General features: G+C 43.9%; 1 protein-coding gene across 1 annotated transcript in view; it reads left to right on the plus strand.

Moving 5' to 3' along the window:
- The first annotated feature begins 556 nt into the window (after positions 1-556).
- The window catches only part of gfod1 (glucose-fructose oxidoreductase domain containing 1), a 47,895-nt gene continuing 30,114 nt past the window's right edge, over positions 557-18,337 (plus strand). The window contains exon 1 of the mRNA XM_023972681.3: positions 557-1,300. Within this exon, the coding sequence (XP_023828449.1) occupies positions 1,048-1,300 (253 nt within the window). The 5' untranslated portion in view covers positions 557-1,047. The remainder of the gene's footprint in view (positions 1,301-18,337) is intronic.

Below are 18,337 nucleotides of genomic sequence, written 5' to 3' on the forward strand. Positions count from 1 at the left end.
AATGTATTAAACATTAAATATATTTCATGATTGAATAGGCCTAATGTATGTGAATGCAGTCATCTCGCTTTTCATTTGAAGCATATTTTTATACGTCGCTTGTTTGTATCAATTGCAACGACATTGGTAACGTTGTATTTGTTGTAGGCAGCTTTGTTTTGAAGTTTTGGCGGTCACAGAGAGACGGATAAACCATGTGAGTTTAGCGGAGATCTTCGGTGTACAAATTGAAGCTGTAGGCCAAAAAAAACATCGACCGACGCATTTAGCTGTTCTACGAGTGGTCTGAGGCAGGCGTTAGATTATGAGCATTTAAGTACCACGTTATAATAAAGATAGTTTTGGTTAACAGCTCGGAGATTTAACGATACTCCTACTAAGGTTCTAACGATGATCTTAGCCGTAAGATGCTTTTTGGAAACCAGGCCCTGGTCTTTAAACTATACTCCGTTATTGCACCTGCTGCGACTATGATGGGCGTCAAATTCTAACCGCTTCATGCCAGGGGCGAGAGGGTTAAAACTGGGAGGGATCACTCTCCGGAGCCTGACGTATCCAGCACAGTCATTGCAGAACTGGGTTGCAACGTTAATAAAAACTGCATAATACTGCTGGATCATCGGCGTTGCATGCATTTAAATACAGGCATCATCCCAGGCCTATTGAAAGCGACTGGAATGCTTTTTCACACCTCTACAACGCTAACAGGAAATTCTGACTTATTTTCTTGGTTTCTATATCTGTACAGAGGGCGTTGCAAGAAAGACAGAAAGTGACATGCCCTTCATTCGTAGCCGGACGCGGTTAATTCAGAATGGTGCATTTTAATTTGTGTATCTAGAATACGCGGATTTTCGTATAATTGTTGTGATAACGGCGGACACGACAATATCTATTACAAATCGATCAAAACGGATGCTAAAATGCGAGGTGCCAGGTCGATTTGAGCGGGTGGATGGCCAATCTGATGTTAACAATTGCGTTTCTCCCCGCGTCTGCCGCGTTGCTATGCTGTGAAGCTGGTCGTGAAGACCGGGCACTCGAGCCATGCTTCCCGGGGTCGGCGTGTTTGGCACCAGCTTGACCGCGCGTGTGATTATACCTCTTCTGAAGAACGAAGGATTCGCCGTCAAGGCTCTATGGGGACGGACTCAGGAGGAAGCAGAGGAGCTGGCCAAGGAAATGAACGTACCGTTTTATACCAATAGAATCGACGACGTTTTGCTGCATCAGGATGTGGATTTGGTGTGCATTAACCTGCCTCCACCTTTGACGCGGCAGATTGCTGTCAAAACATTAGGTGAGTCGGGGATGCTGTGACATGAGCTTCCTTGGTGTGATAGCCTATATATGGCGTTTGACTTATTCCCCATTGATTTCACGAGGACTGTTATACAGCTTATTACAACATTGCCATGTATTATTTTCAATGAACAGACGTAGAGTAAGGTAGGCTTTTTGCGGAGAAGTGTATCTGATGTTGCCGACAGCTGTGTCAGTCTCTCCCAATCAGCTGCAATCCAAATGAATGAAAATGAGCAGCCTATAGGAAAGTCACTTCTGTATAATCACTTTAAAATCCCTTACTAATAGGCCAGGGTTCGGGACACAATGTCCGTGCTATCTTAATTACATCTTCTTCAACATGAACCAGTTGACATTTGGTAAAGCAGGAACTTTTGCAATTGAGTCTACAGTTATTACATAATTATGACAGCAATGACTGGCTGACTATTTGAGAAGGGTGCAACTGCAGCTGCAATTTGGGGTGTTCCTGCATGTGGGAATTCCTGCATCTGCAGGAACCCCTCTTTATTCTCGTCCATTTTTATTCTACACTACATGACTAAAAGTATGCGGACACCTGCTCGTCGAACATCTCATTCCAAAATCATGGCCATTAATATGGAGTTGGTCCCCCTTTGCTGCTAAAACAGCATCCACTCTTCTGCAAAGGCTTTCCACTAGATGTTGGAACATTGCTGCGGGACTTGCTTCCATTTAGCGATGAGCGGTAGGGACGTTGGGCATTGATGTTAGGCGAATCGGCCTGGCTCGCAGTCAGCCTTCCAATTCATCCCAAAAGTGTTCGAAGGGGTTGAGGCCAGGGCTCTGTGCAGGCCAGTCAAGTTCTTCCACACCGATCTGAACAAACCATTTCTGTATGAACCTCGCTTTGTGCATGGGGGGCATGAAAGGGCCTTCCCCAAACTGTTGCTACAAAGTTGGAAGCACAGAATTGTCTAGAATGTCACTGTATGCTGTAGCGTTAAGATTTCCCTTCACTGGAACTAAGGGGCCTAGCCCGAACCATGAAAAACAGCCCCAGACCATGTTTCCTCCTCCACCAAACGTTATAGTGTGCACTATACATTGAAGCAGGTAACGTTCTCCTGGCAGCTGCCAAATCTGCCTTTCGTGCACTGCTTTCCTGCAGTTCCGTTAACGACGGCAAGGGAAGGTGTTCGGCAGGCGGGAGCGAAGGACACTGCTAGCTTAATCAGCTTGTCCTAAGGAGGACTCCGGTACACGGGAGGCGGCGGGGGGGGCAGCACCGTGTGCTACTGTAGCTACCTAGCAAGCTAGCTAGCACACAATGTCGCTAGCACACAGTGTCGCCACCACGTGGGGGGCGACACTGGTATACCGTGTCCCTCGGTTTTCTATGGTGCACAGCAGGCAGAAGGCGGGGGCGAGAGCTAGCTAGTTAGCACACAGTGTTGCTCCAGACTCCTGCCTGCTTTACTGGCGGGAGGCGGGGGTAACCAGTAGACTGTGTCCTTTGCTACTGCCTGTCGGGCACTGTTTTCTTGCAGTTCTGTTAAAGACTGTGAGGGCAGGCGTGAGGGCAGGCGTGGGGATGTTCATGCAGGAACCAATGGTATACTCGAGGTGGGGGTGTTCCTGTAGATGCCCACAGGCAGGAATGCCCCAAATTGCGGGTTGCAGTTGCACACTATTGGACTATTTTCCTCTAGTCTAGACCATGTGATAATGGATAAATCAAATGGACAGACTGACACATGCAGGTGTCCAGTGACAATGATGAAATAGGAAATAACAATGGGACGGGACATGGGAGACCTAAAGATAACCCCATGCTGGCCGAGCCAGCAGAGGGCAAAACACATCACTAAGGCAACATCACAGAGAATGATACCCTTAATGAATAAAACCCTCTTAATATGCCTACTTTCTGCGGTCCTTGGAGCTGTGGCCTTGTTACATAAGTAGAGGCTGAATATATTTACATGATGTAGGATCTTAATTTGATCACTCTTTTGTTGGTGAGAGTTTTCCTACATAGCAGGATATGCAATCTTGTAGTGTATTCTAGGTTTAAAAAGGCTTCTAAAGTTTGTAATTTCTACTTTAACATTTCATTTTTTTATGTTATTATTATTATTATTATTATTATAACTTGTTCTCCCAATTTCGTGGTATTCAATTGGTAAGTACATTCTTGTCTCATTTCTGCAACTCCCGTACGGTCTCGGGAGAGGCGAAGTCGAGAGCCGTGTGTCCTCTGAAACACAACCCAACCAAGCCGCACTGCTTCTTGACACAATTCCCACTTAACCCGGATGTCAGCGGCACCAATGTGTCGGAGGAAACACTGTACACCTGGCGACCGTGTCAGCGTGCACTGCGCCCGCCCGCCACATGAGTTTCTAGTGAGCGATGGGACAAGGACATCCCTGCCAGCCAAACCCTCCCCTAACCCGGACAACACCGGGCCAATTGTGCGCTGACCCATGGGTCTCCCAGTCGCGGCCGGCTGCGACAGAGCCTGAACTCAAACCCAGGAATCTCTAGTGGCACAGCTAGCACTGCGATGCATTGCCTTATACCACTGCGCAACTCAGGAGGCCACCACTTTAACATTTCAGACATGATTTGCCCTGATATAACATTTATAAATCATTTTAATCCACATAATAATTCACATTTCCTGTTGCTGCAGGATTATGTCCCTGCTGTAGCAAACTGGCTCAAATTAAGATCCTACATCTGTAGCTAGCATTTGAGTCAGACTCAGCAGATAGGAAATGATGGACTTTAAGGGGGAGTTTAGCAGAGTAAAACTAGTAGTAATTACAGTGTAACAGTGGCGTTTGGTGCCGTTTTAAGATGAGGGAAGACAAGATTTTTTTTCATGAGCACGGCCTTATTTCTATTACAGAATATTGGATGACTGTCATTCATATTCAATTCACCCAGCTCAATGTAACATCGATAGGTTTAGGCTACTATACCGATTATGAGGTTGCTACAACCTAGCCTATGAATGAAAGTTTACAATGTAGACACAGGTGCACAGGTCAAGACAATTTTTTTTGTAAACAAGGTAACACACAGTGACACATTCAATACCACCTTGCACACTCTTGCCTGCATCTATCTTGGGTGTAATCACTAGTCCAACAGTTGCAAACAAGAGTTTCTATTGGACAAATTCAGATATGTTTATCCATGTTTTCTTCCGTTTTAAGAAAAACATTTCAACAGAATCGGCGGAATGAATACACCGCTGATCACACGCAAACACAGTTCACTTTCATAGGAGCCACATACAAACAGCATGATCACTCATTGTAGCTAACATAGCATCCCTCTCTGTTTGAGCCGGGTGTTTGAGTAGGCTAAACTAGCTAGCTACCACAGTTTAGTAAGTGAAAGTGAAAAAAATACTATGATACTCTCTCTCTTGCTTCTCCTTCATTTTTGAAGAAATGTATTTGTTCAAAACTGTTTAACTATTGTCTTTCTCTCTCTTTGAGTCAACTACTTACCACATTTTATGCATTGCACTGATATCTAGCTATAGCTAATGCCTTCAGTACTAGATTTATTCTCTGGTCCTTTGATTGGGTGGACAAAATGTCAGTTCATGCTGCAAGAGCTCTGATAGGTTGTACGACGTCCTCCGGAAGTGAATTACTGTGTAAGTCTATGGAAGGGGGTGAGAACCATGAGCCTTCTAGGATTTGTATTGAAATCAATGTACCCAGAGGAGGACGGAAACTAGCTATCCTCCGGCTACACCATGGTGCTACCCCACAGAGTGCTTGTGAGGCTACTGTAGACCTTCATTGCAAAACAGTGTGTTTTAGAGGGGTTGTGTTAAATGCATAAGACACGCTTCAATTGAATGCATTCATTCAGTGTACAACTGACTAGGGAAAGGGAGATACCTAGTCAGTTCTACAACTGACTGCCTTCAACTGAAATGTGTCTTACGCATTAACCCAACCCTTCTGAATCAGAGAGGTGCACCTGGGGAACAGTGGGTTAACTGCCTTGCTCAGAATGACAGATTTTTACATTGTCAGCTCAGAGATTCAATCTAGCAACCTTTGTTACTGGCCCAACTCTCTAACCACTAGGCTACCTGCCGCTAGGTATCTCCCTTTCCTTAATCAATTATTTGGTGATGTGAATATTTTATTTTATTTTACTAGGCAAGTCAGTTAAGAACAAATTCTTAGTTTCAATGACGGCCTAGGAACAGTGGGTTAACTGCCTTGTTCAGGGGCAGAACGCCCGATTTTTACCTTGTCAGCTCAGGGATTCGATCTTGCAACCTTTTGGTTACAAGTCCAACGCTCTAACCACTAGGCTACCCTGCTGCCCCTATTTAGTATAGTTTTATCTTAAAATGATAGCTTTTTTTAATGTTTCACTATTTTTATTTTTATGAAATCCACTGAGGAGGAGGGTCCTCCCCTTCCTCCTCTGTCCTCTGAGGAGCCTCCACTGCAGTGTCAGATACTACACAGGTATAAGAGCAATGTGAAATGTTGCCCGGATGAGTACTGGCCAGTGTGTGTTCAACATATGCCCATGTAGCTGATGTGATGTCAGCCCTTCCTAACCTGGAAGGCTTGTGCTCACTGTCCAGACCAATGTATTTGGTTATCGTTAATGTGTGAAGATTACATTTTACTTCTCATTTACCTTTCTTTTGAAATTGTTGCCAAAGCACCAGATAGCAGCCTCAAGGACACAGCAGTGGTAGAACTGGATGGTGGCGTCTCTTCGGTAGAAAATGCTTGGGGTCGTTAAGGTTCATTGACCATAGTAACAAAGATGGAACAATTGAAACAGATGTTTCACCGGATGTATGAGTCTGAAGCATCCGGTTAGCATTTCCACTCACCACCAAATATGGTGATGAGAGGAGGCCCAGTGGCCGGCAGTGGGAGAAGATGGAGTGTGATGGGTTTTGCCCGACATTCTGCAGATTTTCGCATTGATGAAACATTTGATCTCTATACGGTTTTCTGTTCCCAAAAGTTGAACCTGTTACGAACAAAGTGGACTCGGTTTTGTAGACTTTACCCGTTGCCAAAGTTTTTTTTTTTAAGTGTGTCATTTAGGAGTTCAAGGGCTAATTGAGTTATTGCACAGTTAACAGAGTAGGCGTTCCCTACCCTTTTTGTGGTACCTTAAATTGTCATGCTGGTATAACCAGAGCCTGAAGATATCAACAGTCACTGAGTAATCAATGTGTCATCATTGTAACTTTTGGAGTGAAATCATTGTACTCGTGTGTTAAAGGTGTGCTGATGTGCGTACAATGGTATTTGTCATAACTTAAACTTTACTCTGGCGTGTGTAAATAAAGTTGCCACCAACCGTGACCACTCACGTGTAAACATGTCCTCTAGCTTCTGTTTTGACAGTCTTTCGTAGAGCCCCTTATTACATTTCCCACCCCAGTTTTGTTGGTTTAGGTAAATTTAGTGACAGTCCTAGCAGATGATTGATGAGAGCAAGGCAAGCCTCTGTTTACTCCATGACTGGGCTAATGTGAAATATTAGAAAGTGTGACCACACACCACTTAGGATTCTGTTCCATTTTATGCTGTGTGACTGTCTTCGTGTTCCCTCCCCACCTGAACAGGTACTGGCATTTTGAGTCCTTTACGTTCTCATTTCTCACTATGATGTCAACCTGGAATGCTGTAGCCCTGCCCATCCTTGACCAGTTTCCTCCATGTCTCAAACATTCTCATCTCCATCTTCACTCTTCACACACACCACACAACACACACACACACACACACACACACACACACACAGCGGCCCATGATGGCTCAGGAACTTGCTTTGACCACCAACCCACGCTGACTTGGAATAGTGGCCGTTGAATGCAAAGCTACTTCCCCTTTTCAGGGTGTGTGACAAGGCAATGCTTATCTCTCTAACACCGGCTTGTTTACCTCGTTCATCGTGTCGATAAGCCTTAATCAGACGGTTGCTGAACTGGAATTTGCACTTGGAAGGCATTTGCCGACTGTCTAACAAAAAATCATGGATGGGGCCGGCCTGACAATGGACATTGAACCAAACTAAGGGGACCAGGGTAAAACACTGGCATGAGGCAAGTGATGTTTCCCAAGCAACTGGTATTGTTATGCGGTTTTACCCCTCAGTGTAACAATCTTGGTCACATTAAAACAAACGGGTCTAACCAACAAGGCCACATCTCTTCTTCAAAAATAATTTCTTCTTTGTTTTTGTTTTCTTCCTCCTTCCTACTATAGCATTACTACGGTATCTGATGTTGGGAGTCTGAGACATTTCTCAGGGAATTGGCGCCCTGGCAAGCAAACACGCTGGTTGGGATTAGTAGCTCATCTTACAGTCTTCAGTTAAAGGACTTGCGTTAGCACCTAGAATGTATTGCTCGACAGTGTAAAGTGCATCAGTGTTTAGAAACTCCCTTACTCAAGTTTTACCCAAATTCATTAGCATTTCTTCTGCACTCGAGCCCGAAGAATTTCCATTTGCTGCTGTGCATTCTAGCAACTAGCTGGAGGATAAGATCAGATTGTGTGATGCAGGACAGATGCTAGATGCAATCAGAGACTGGAAGCAAATGTATTTTGAGGAAGAGGTGCAGGTGTACTTTCCCTCAATTTTGCAGATTTGTCTTGTAGGCGGGAAGAAAATATAGGCGGGGAGACATTTAAACCTGTTTTGATGCACACTCACTATCTAGCATGTTCATCTGGTGTAGAGCGCGTGTGACACAGGTAGAGCCTTGAGCCTTGAGCCTTCCTGTGCAATTCATGAATGAATACAAAGCCAAGTAGTGAAACCACAGGGTTGACTTGGTACAATAATTACCAATCATTACCAAGCATACAAGCATTCATTCAGTGTACAAATTTAGTGACAGTGCTAGCAGATGATTGATGAGAGCAAGGCAAGCCTCTGTTTACTCCATGACTGGGCTAATGTGAAATATTAGAAAGTGTGACCACACACCACCTAGGATTCTGTTCCATTTATTGCTGTGGTGACTGTCTTCGTGTTCCCTCCCCACCTGAACAGGTACTGGCATTTTGAGTCAGTTTACGTTCTCATTTCTCACTATGATGTCAACCTGGAATGCTGTAGCCCTGCCCATCCTTGACCAGTTTCCTCCATGTCTCAAACATTCTCACTCAAACATTCTCACTCTCTCTCACACACATACACACACACACAGCATTCACTCACTATCTAGCACGTTCATCTGGTGTAGAGCGCGTGTGACACAGGTAGAGCCTTGAGCCTTGAGCCTTCCTGTGCAATTCATGAATGAATACAAAGCCAAGTAGTGAAACCACAGGGTTGACTTGGTACAATAATTAGCCTACAAATGGCATCTTATCAGTACATTGACCAAAGTATCACCTGTTAATCTTTTGGCTTATCTGTCTCTTCTCTCTATGGCATGTCAATCTGTCCGTCTGTTTCTAAGTGTCCCTGGTTAGTTGAGACTGCTCACTCCCACTTTGAAGTAGTTTCAAAGGAACAGAAAAACCTACGGAGACGTGATGGGCGAGGTGAACTAGTTGGGCCTGGGAGGGAGGAGGAGGTTGACAGACTTTATAGTCTTCTCCACATCCCATTTTCCTTTGACCTATATGTCGTTATCAATAAAACTTCACAATACGGTGCAGAGCATTCGATTTGACTCCTGGGGGGCAAGGAGACCCACAGCTCCTCTAAAGCCATTGACAACTACGTGCTGTTTTCAAGGGATTGTTAAATAAATGTTAGCAATATTTGGTTTTAATATCATCACTTCTCAAAGAGCATAGTCAGAACAACACATTTCAGATTATTCCACATTTGGCTCTATCATCAGAGTTTTATACAGCAAGCAACTGCATGCTTTTCATGACCAGTAAAACTCAATCGATCATGTAATTTCAGATATGTGAGGGTAGCCTATCCATTTGGCATGTAGCTAGCTAGGATCAGCAAACAACATGTCATATCGCTTCCTTCATCAGAGATTAGGCTTTTGGAAAGAGCTTGACATCGGCAAGTCCTCGTCCTGGTAAAGTCGGACTACTGTTATCACCACTAACATGGCAAGCAAATCTAACAATATTTGGATATAGCCATCTAGTTTACCTCCTGAAAGTTAGCTTGTTAACCAGCCATATTGAAGTGATCTGTTATTAGCTAGCTAGCCAATTTGACGTGGTCCATCAATCCATGTAGCCTATCATATCTGTCAGCAGCAATCGTGATGAAACAATCTTAAAAACAATGTTGAAAGTGGGATGTTAGCTAATTTAGCTAGGTAGACCTACATTGGTTGGAGGAAAAAGTACATTAGGTCTACTTACCACGATGTTTAGCCAATTATACAAAGTTTTTACCCGTAGCTTGCAAGGTCAACATTATCAGCTAACAGTAAATCGGCAACACAGGAGGCTGTTGAGGTGAGGAAGGCTCATAATAATGTCTGTCACAAAGCAAATGGAATGGCATCAACCACATGGAAACCATTTGTTTGATGTATTTGATACCATTCCACTAATTCCACTCCAGCCATTACCACAAGCCCGTCCTCCCCAATTAAGGTGCCACCAACCGCCTGTGATCGGCAAAAGTGCCCTTCTGCTGCTTGGCAGGCAGAGCCAACAAAGGATGGGAAATTAATCCTAAACCACAAACCACATACTTGTCAGTTACAGTTCACTTTTTATTTTTATACCACTCAAATATCCAATTGTAATGAACAAAAGTATATACAAAACATGCAACAATTTAATTGATTGTACTGAGTTACAGTTTATATAAAGAAATCTGTCAATGTAAATAAATTCAGTAGGCTCTAATCTATGGATTTCACATGACTGGGAATACAGATATGCATCTGTTGGTCAAAGATACTGTACCGTAAAAAAATGAGTCACACAATTGGCCTTAGGATCTTGTCACGGTATTTTTGTTCATTCAAATTGCCATCGATAAAATGCAATTCTGTTCGCTGTCCGTAGCTTATGCCTGCCCATACCATAATTCCCTAAAACGACGTTAGAGGCGGCTTATGGTAGAGAAATGAACATTCATTTCTCTGGCAACAGCTCTGGTGAACATTCCTGCAGTCAGAATGACAATTGCACGGTCCCTCAACTTGAGACGTAACATTGTGATGTGTGACAAAATTGAACATTTTAGAGTTGCCTTTTAATGTAATGATCATGCTGTTTAGTCGCTTCTTGATATGCCACACCTGTCAGGTGGATGGATTATCTTGGTAAAGGAGAAATGCTCACTGACAGGGATGTAAACAAATTTGTGCACAACATTTGCGAGAAATTTGTTTTTTGTGCGTATGAAAAAATTCGATGATCTTTTATTTCAGCTCATGAAACATGGGACCAACACTTTACGTGTTATGTTTATATATTTGTTCCGTGTAATTGTGTCCAATATTGAGTAATATCGTGAGGCTACCCTCACGCATCTGAAATTACATGATCAATTGATGTTTACTGATCATGAAAAGCATGCATTTACTTGCTGTGTAACTAAATGTGCGCAATTGTTTTGCATGGAATAATCAGACATTTGATGTTCTGATCTATGCTCTTCAAGGGGTGATGATATTGCAACCAAATAGTTAACATTTATTTAACAATCGCTTGACAAAGGCACAAAGTTGTTAATGGTTTTAGCGGAGCAGAGGTCTCCTTGCCCGCCAGCAAGAAAATCGAACGCTCTGCACCTTATTCTAACATTTGAATGATAACGACCTACTCAGACTTTTCTTATCAGTGCATGCAAAGGAGAAGAGACGAGGAAAGGAGGCCACTCTAGTCTATTGAGATGCAGCCTCTGCTCTCTGGCTCAGTGTTGGGGTCTGATGCAACTGACCTTTGCAGCACCGTGTGAGCCTGCCTGCACTCCTAAGCCTGACCCTGGCTTCAGCGGCCGGGGCTATCGGGTAACAGGTCAGCGTCCTCTGAGACGCACAGACAGACACTTCCTCATCAATAGAAGAAGTCCAAGCGGAGCTACCTGCTAGTGGTGTGCAGCTGTAGTGATTATAAACTGGGTGGTTCGAGCCCTGAATGCTGATTGATTGACAGCTATGGTATATCAGACTGTATACCACGGGTATAACAAAACATTTATTTTTACTGCCCTAATTACATTGCTATTATAAACTGGTTACCAATAATGCACCTCGGGGGTATGTGGTATATGGCCAACTGCGTTGCGTCGTGCATAAAAACAGCCCTTAGCCGTGGTATATTGGCCATTATACCACACCCCCTCAGGCCTTATTGCTTAATTATATCCTGTGGAAAGTAGGCCTCCTCTAGCCTAAACACTGCCCAGATACTATACTTCCAATACATCTGGTACCTACCAACTCTGCCTGGATTGGATATCGTCATGTCCCCTGCAGTTACCTCACATGCGTGTAGGTTAGGCTAGCTGAAACCGGCTGACCTCTGTGACACTTTCTGTGGGCTTAAAGCCTTGCAATTGCTCATCCTACTCTGGTGGATATACTACAGCCACCTATCATGCTGTGGAGAAGTCTGAAGGGTTATGTGAATGTACTAGAGCAGCCCTCCACATGATATCTTCCTCTGGGTGCCTTCAGGGCACATTGTGGTCTAAATTAACTATTGGTCTTCCACTTCCTTCCATGCCCTCTGTTCTAGGTCCCTATTGTGAAGACTCAAGCTGTGTGTTTGTAGCTTTTTTTGGCTCTGTGTTAGACGTATAGGAGACCAAATGACAGTGCCATTCCCATGCTTTTCCTCAATGTCGCCACTTGTTGTTTGGGAGTTTCCCGGCCCTTCATGTTCGATCCTGTTGGACGTCCATTTACATGCTAATAGAAGCTGCAGAGAGAGAGTGGGAAAGAGGGAGAGAGAGGGAGAGAGGCCCCTGGTCTTAAGGTCCTGTGAAATTGCCTTTGTTTGCTAACTGAATCGCAGAACAGGAGCTCTTTCAGGATACCTTCTCCCGGTGCTGAAAAGTGAGCGTTCCTCAATTGGGGGAAGAGTTTACTCTTCGAAGCCCGTCTCTATGAAATGAGGGTCTGTTCTTTCGTTGCTTTGTGCCTCCACTTGTTGTTCATGTTTTTTGAAAGTGCCGCAATGGTTACATTTGGCCATGCATCCCACAAACGCAGTGATGTCTGGATGCATAATTCCTTTTTTTGCTGCTGCCATTCCTTAGTTCTATTCATGTTGTGACACGCTGCACTAATCGCCAGAAATTGTGCCCGTCATCCAAATATCCATCCAAACATGTTCTGCAGGATTGCCTTGTTGTTGCCAAATAATGTATCTGCTGACTGTTGTGGGGGCATCTTGATTGATGTTCCTTTGACCAGAAGCGAAGCGTAGACATTTGCCATAAACCACTCCTTCTAGGTAAGGTTAAACAGGGCTAATCTTGTCTACACAAAGTACAGACTTGCAGCTACTGTACCAGTCAGTAAGAAATCAGGGATGATGTCATTTTTCTGCACTGCATACACTCATAGACACAGAACCTATTGTTTCAAGATTTTGAAAAGTGATTTATTGTTGTTAGGATCTTTTAAAAATTTTTATTTGCTGATATTATTATCATTACCAAGGTGGAATCCTCACGTAACAGCGATTCCATGCCAGCTTACCAAAGATATTTTCTGGATATCTCCGATTGTTCTGGCAATTCTTACATAGAAACGTCATTGGGATGTTTGAAATCCTTTTTCCATTTGTATCACTAACCATTTTTGAGAGAATCATGATGAAAGTGGCCATTTTAGGCCCTTTAAGACCATTTGATCTGTGAACCGTACATGATACAGACATCTTGGTGTCATTATACTCCTTATAGTGTGCTCTATAATATGGAGTATGTCCACATTCTGAAATAAATAAAAATCACAAAAATATTATCTCAAAAGTACTCTTAGTTTTTGCCATTTTAAGATATTGTTTGGAACAATATACTGTACAAGTACATCACATTTCCAGAGTGGGCTCTCTGCTAAATCTAATCAATTTTATGAGCACCACCAACACTGTGAATGGGAAAATGGATTCAAATGGAACTTTCTGAATGTGCAATCCTAAAGGGCTGTGATTGGTTAATAACCTATAAAGTCATTTTCTATTCATAAACTGGGTGGTTCGAGCCCACAATGCTGATTGGCTGAAAGCCGTGGTATATCAGACCGTATACAGTGGGTATGACCACAAAATATTTTTACTGTTCTAATTACGTTGGTAACCAGTTTATAATAGCAATAAGGCACCTTGGGGGTTTGTGGTATATGGTCAATATACCACGGCTAATGGCTGTATCCAGGCACTCCACATTGCGTTGTGCGTAAGAACAGCCATATACCGCACCTCCCCGGGCCTTATTGCGTAAGTATGGGTCACATAAATTGTTACAATGTCTAAAAATAAACAACAAAAAGGGTACTTTTGAAATATTATTATATTTTGATGTTGAACAAATGAATGTGAAAATGTTGATTTCAGAATCTAGATATACTGCATATTTGAGAGTACACTATAAGGAATATAATGACACCAAGATGTTGTCTGTGTCATGTACGGTTCACAGATCATAGGGTCTTACAGGGGACATGTATAGGTCTAAAAGGGCCACGTTCATCATGATTTTCTCATAAATAAAGCATGTCAAACAATGAAGTTAATATGTGCGAATTGACAGAACAATCTGAGATACCAAAAATATTTTTGGGCTACGCTGGTGTGGAATCACCCACAAATGTCTTAAATATCCTTTATGTGCATTTGCACGGGAGCAGCCGCACTTGTGTTTCATAATTGGACAATGGGGAATAGAGACAGGTGGCAGGCCCATATGAGGCAGTCCCATGAGGGGAGAGCAGACTACTCTGGAAGGCCCCCAACATTCACCTGCATTCCTAAAGAGCCTTAACATAAGATTTGGTCTGACAGTGCGGTACCCCAGTCAGATTAACAATTATAGGATGGTATCAGTAATGCATCTACAACTGTGTTTTAATGCTTATAGATGGGGTTTGTAACACCATTGAAAGAAGAGACTTCTTTTAAGACCTACTGTAAGAACAGGAAGGCCATGTTTGTATCAGATCTAGCCGCAGTACATATCTCACTTCCTGTACGAGTGTGTTTTTGTGTGGTCGTGCTCTGGTATTTGAGAGAAGTGTGAATTCAAGTTGAATCTTGCTAGCAGCAATGAACAACAGGAAAAAGGAAGTTCCCTGCTATGACAATGCTAATAATGGCCACAACCTACATACACCATGGGCGGCTGTCGATGAGAGCCTATTCAGGGTGCGACATCCGAGGAACAATGCCTCAGTGCCGTACTCAAAAACGTCCCTCTTGAGTGATTCGTATTTGCATACCCTGGTCTTGCTACTTGGGCCTCGCTGTCTAATTTCTCCACCAAGACGTTTTCTTCCAATCTACCAGCTACACAATTCTTCAGAACATCTACTTATATTCCATTTCTGGTCCTTGTCACCCTCAACCCTTCCATTTCCATCCTACATAGACCAGTAATTGTGGTAAGTTTCTCTCATTGAGGTCAAGCATCCTGGCAGTCCTGCATTGTAGCAGTACCGTGATTTCAGGTCTCCATTGTCTTTATGCCGCCTCAGAATGCAGATGACCATCACAGAAGACCAGTCCCAGGGGTCCTTCTGTCTGCTCCGTCTCTACAGCACAGGCTGAGCCAAGCAACCTGCAGTCGTCCCCAAAGCTGAGAGGGAAGCTTCTGTGCTCACCACGCACGTGCTCCCCTCTCCCGTGAAAGACAGACATGTGTTTTCCCCCTCAAAGAGATTGTCTTCACAGGGGGAGAGTCCAACATTATGTATATGCAGATTTATTTTAATTTGTAGCCATTGTGGGATGCAAAATAATCGTTTTTTATAAATGGTATTCAGTGACTATGTAGGCGCTTACTCTTGAAATTTCCCACATTCATCATTGCCATTGATGCAGAGTCACTTCACTTTTTTCTCTGTCTCATTCATGTAGTGTTATTTTAATGTCAAGCCTTTTTTAAGGGTGCCCATCTCCATCCTCGGTACTACCATCACATGCCAGGCACAATGGCCCTTTTCCATGAAGGGCTTAGTAATTAAGCAGTCCTAAGCTCTGTCCTCTGATACACTGATCTGCTGTGCATTGATATCAAATCAAATGTTATTTGTCACATGCACCGAATATCGCGAAATGCTTACTTACAAGCCCTTAACCAACAATGCAGTTCAAGAAATAGAGTTAATGAAATATTTACTAAATAAACTAAGGTAATTTAAAAAAATAAAAAGTAACACAATAAAATTACATAACAATAACGATGCTATATACAGGGGGTACCGGTACCGAGTCAATGTGGGGATACATGTTAGTCAAGGTAATTTGTACATGTAGGTAGGGGTAAATTGACTATGCATAGATAATAAACAGCGAGTAGCAGCAGTGTAAAAACAAAGGGGGGGGGGGTCAATGTGAATAGTCCGGGTGGCCATGTGATTGTTGTTCAGCAGTCTTATAGCTTTGGGGTAGAAGCTGTTAATTAAGGAGCCTTTTGGAGCTAGACTTGGCACTGTAGTACCGCTTGCCGTGCGTTAGCAGAGAGAACAGTCTATGACTTGGGTGACTGGAGTCTTTAAAAAAAAATTGGCCGTTCCTCTGACACCACTTTGTATGTAGGTCCTGAAGAGCAGGAAGCTTGGCCCCAGTGATGTATTGGGCCATACACACTACCCACTTTAGCGCCTTACGGATGCCGAGCAGTTTCCATACCAGGCGGTGATGCAACCGGTCAGGATGCTCTCAATAGTGCAGCTGTATAACTTTTTGAGGATCTGGGGACCAATTCCAAATATTTTCGGTCCCCTGGGGGGGAAAAGTGTTGTGCCCTCTTCACAACTGTCTTGGTGTGTTTGGACCATGATAAGTTGTTGGTGATGTGGACACCAAGGATCTTGAAACTCTTGAACCGCTCCACTACAGCCCCATCAATGTTAATGAGGGCCTGTTCGGCCTTCCTTTTCCTGTAGTCCACGATCTCCTTTGTCTTTCTCACATTGAGGGAGAGGTGGTTGTCCTGGCACCACACTGCCAGGTCTCTGACCTCCTCCCTATAGTCTGTCTCATCGTTGTCGGTGATCAGGCCTACCACTGTGTCGTGAGCAAACTTAATGAGGTGTTGGAGTCGTGCTAGGGCACTCAGTCGTGGGTGAACAGGGAGTAAAGGAGGGGACTAAGCATGCACCCCTGAGGGGCCCCGGTGTTGAGGATCAGCGTGGCAGATGTGTTGTTGCCTACCCTTACCACCTGGGGGCAGCCCGTCAGGAAGACCATGATCCAGTTGCAGAGGGAGGTGTTTAGTCCCAAGGTCCTTTAGCTTAGTGATGAGCTTTGTGGGCACTATGGTGTTGAACGCAGAGCTGTAGTCAATGAACAGCATTCTCACATAGGTGTTCCTTTTGTCCAGGTGGAAAAAGGCAGTGTGGAGTGTGATTGAGATTGTGTCATCTGTGGATCTGTTGGGGCAGTATGCAAATTGGAGTGGGTCTAGGGTTTCCAGGATGATGGTGTTGATGTGAGCCATGATCAGCCTTTCAAAGCACTTCATAGCTACCGACGTGAGTGCTATGGGGTGGTAGTCATTTAGGCAGGTTACCTTCACATTCTTGGGCACAGAGACTATGGTGGTCTGCTTCAAACGTGGGGATTACAGACTCGGTCAGGGAGAGGTTGAAAATGTCAGTGAAGACACTTTCCAGTTGGTCTGCGCATGCTCTGAGTACACACCATGGTAAGCCGTCTGGCCCCGCGGCCTTGTGAATGTTGACCTGTTTAAAGGTCTTGCTCAAATCGGCTACGGAGAGCGTGATCACACAGTTGTCCGGGAACTGCTTGCCTCAAAGCAAGCATAAAAGGCATTTGGCTCGTCTGGTAGGCTCGCGTCACTGGGCAGCTCGTGGCTGGGTTTCCCTTTGTAGTCCGTAATAGTTTGCAAGCCCTGCCACATAGAACACCGGCTCTGACGCTCGTTAGAAGATTCAATCTTAGTCCTGAATTGACGCTATGCCTGTTTGATGGTTCGTCTGAGGGCATAGCTGGATTTCTTATAAGCCTCCGTATTAGTGGCCTTTAGCTCAGTGCGGATGTTGCCTGTAATCCATGGCTTCTGGTTGGGATATGTATGTATGGTCACTGTGGGGACAACGTCGTTGATGCACTTATTGATGAAGACAGTGACTGAGGTGGTATACTTCTCACTGCCATTGGATGAATCAAAGAACATATTCCAGTCTGTGCTCTCAAAACAGTCCTGTAGCGTAGCATCCGCGTCATCTGACCACTTGCGTATTGAACGAGTCACTGATACTTCCTACTTTAATTTTAGCTTGTAAGCAGGAATCAGGAGGATATAATTATGGTCAGATTTTCCAAATGGAGGGAGAGCTTTGTACGCCTCTCTATGTGTGGAGTTAAGGTGGTCTAGAGTTTTTTTTCTCCTCTGGTTAAACATGTGACATGCTGGTAGAAATGAGGTAAAACAGATTTAAGTTTGCCTGCATTAAAGTCCCCGGCGACTGAAAGGGCCGCTTCTGGATGAGCATTTTCTTGTTTGCTTATGTCCTTATACAGCTCGTTGAGTGCGGCCTTGGTGCCAGCATCGGTTTGTGGTGGTAAATAGAAGGCTACGAATAATATAAACTCAGCAAAAAAAGAAACGTCCTCCCACTGTCAACTGTGTTTATTTTCAGCAAACTTAACATGTGTAAATATTTGTATGAACATAACAACTGAGACATAAACTGAACAAGTTCCACAGACATGTGACTAACAGAAATTGAATAATGTGTCCCTGAACAAAGGGAGTTCAAAATCAAAACTAACACTCAGTATCTGGTGTGGCCACCAGCTGCATTAAGTACTGCAGTGCATCTCCTCCTCGTGGACTGCACCAGATTTGCCAGTTCTTACTGTGAGATGTTACCCCACTCTTCCACCAAGGCACCTGCAATTTCCCTGAC

Source organism: Salvelinus sp. IW2-2015, linkage group LG27 (assembly GCF_002910315.2).
Source record: "Salvelinus sp. IW2-2015 linkage group LG27, ASM291031v2, whole genome shotgun sequence".
Lineage (NCBI taxonomy): Eukaryota > Metazoa > Chordata > Actinopteri > Salmoniformes > Salmonidae > Salvelinus > Salvelinus sp. IW2-2015.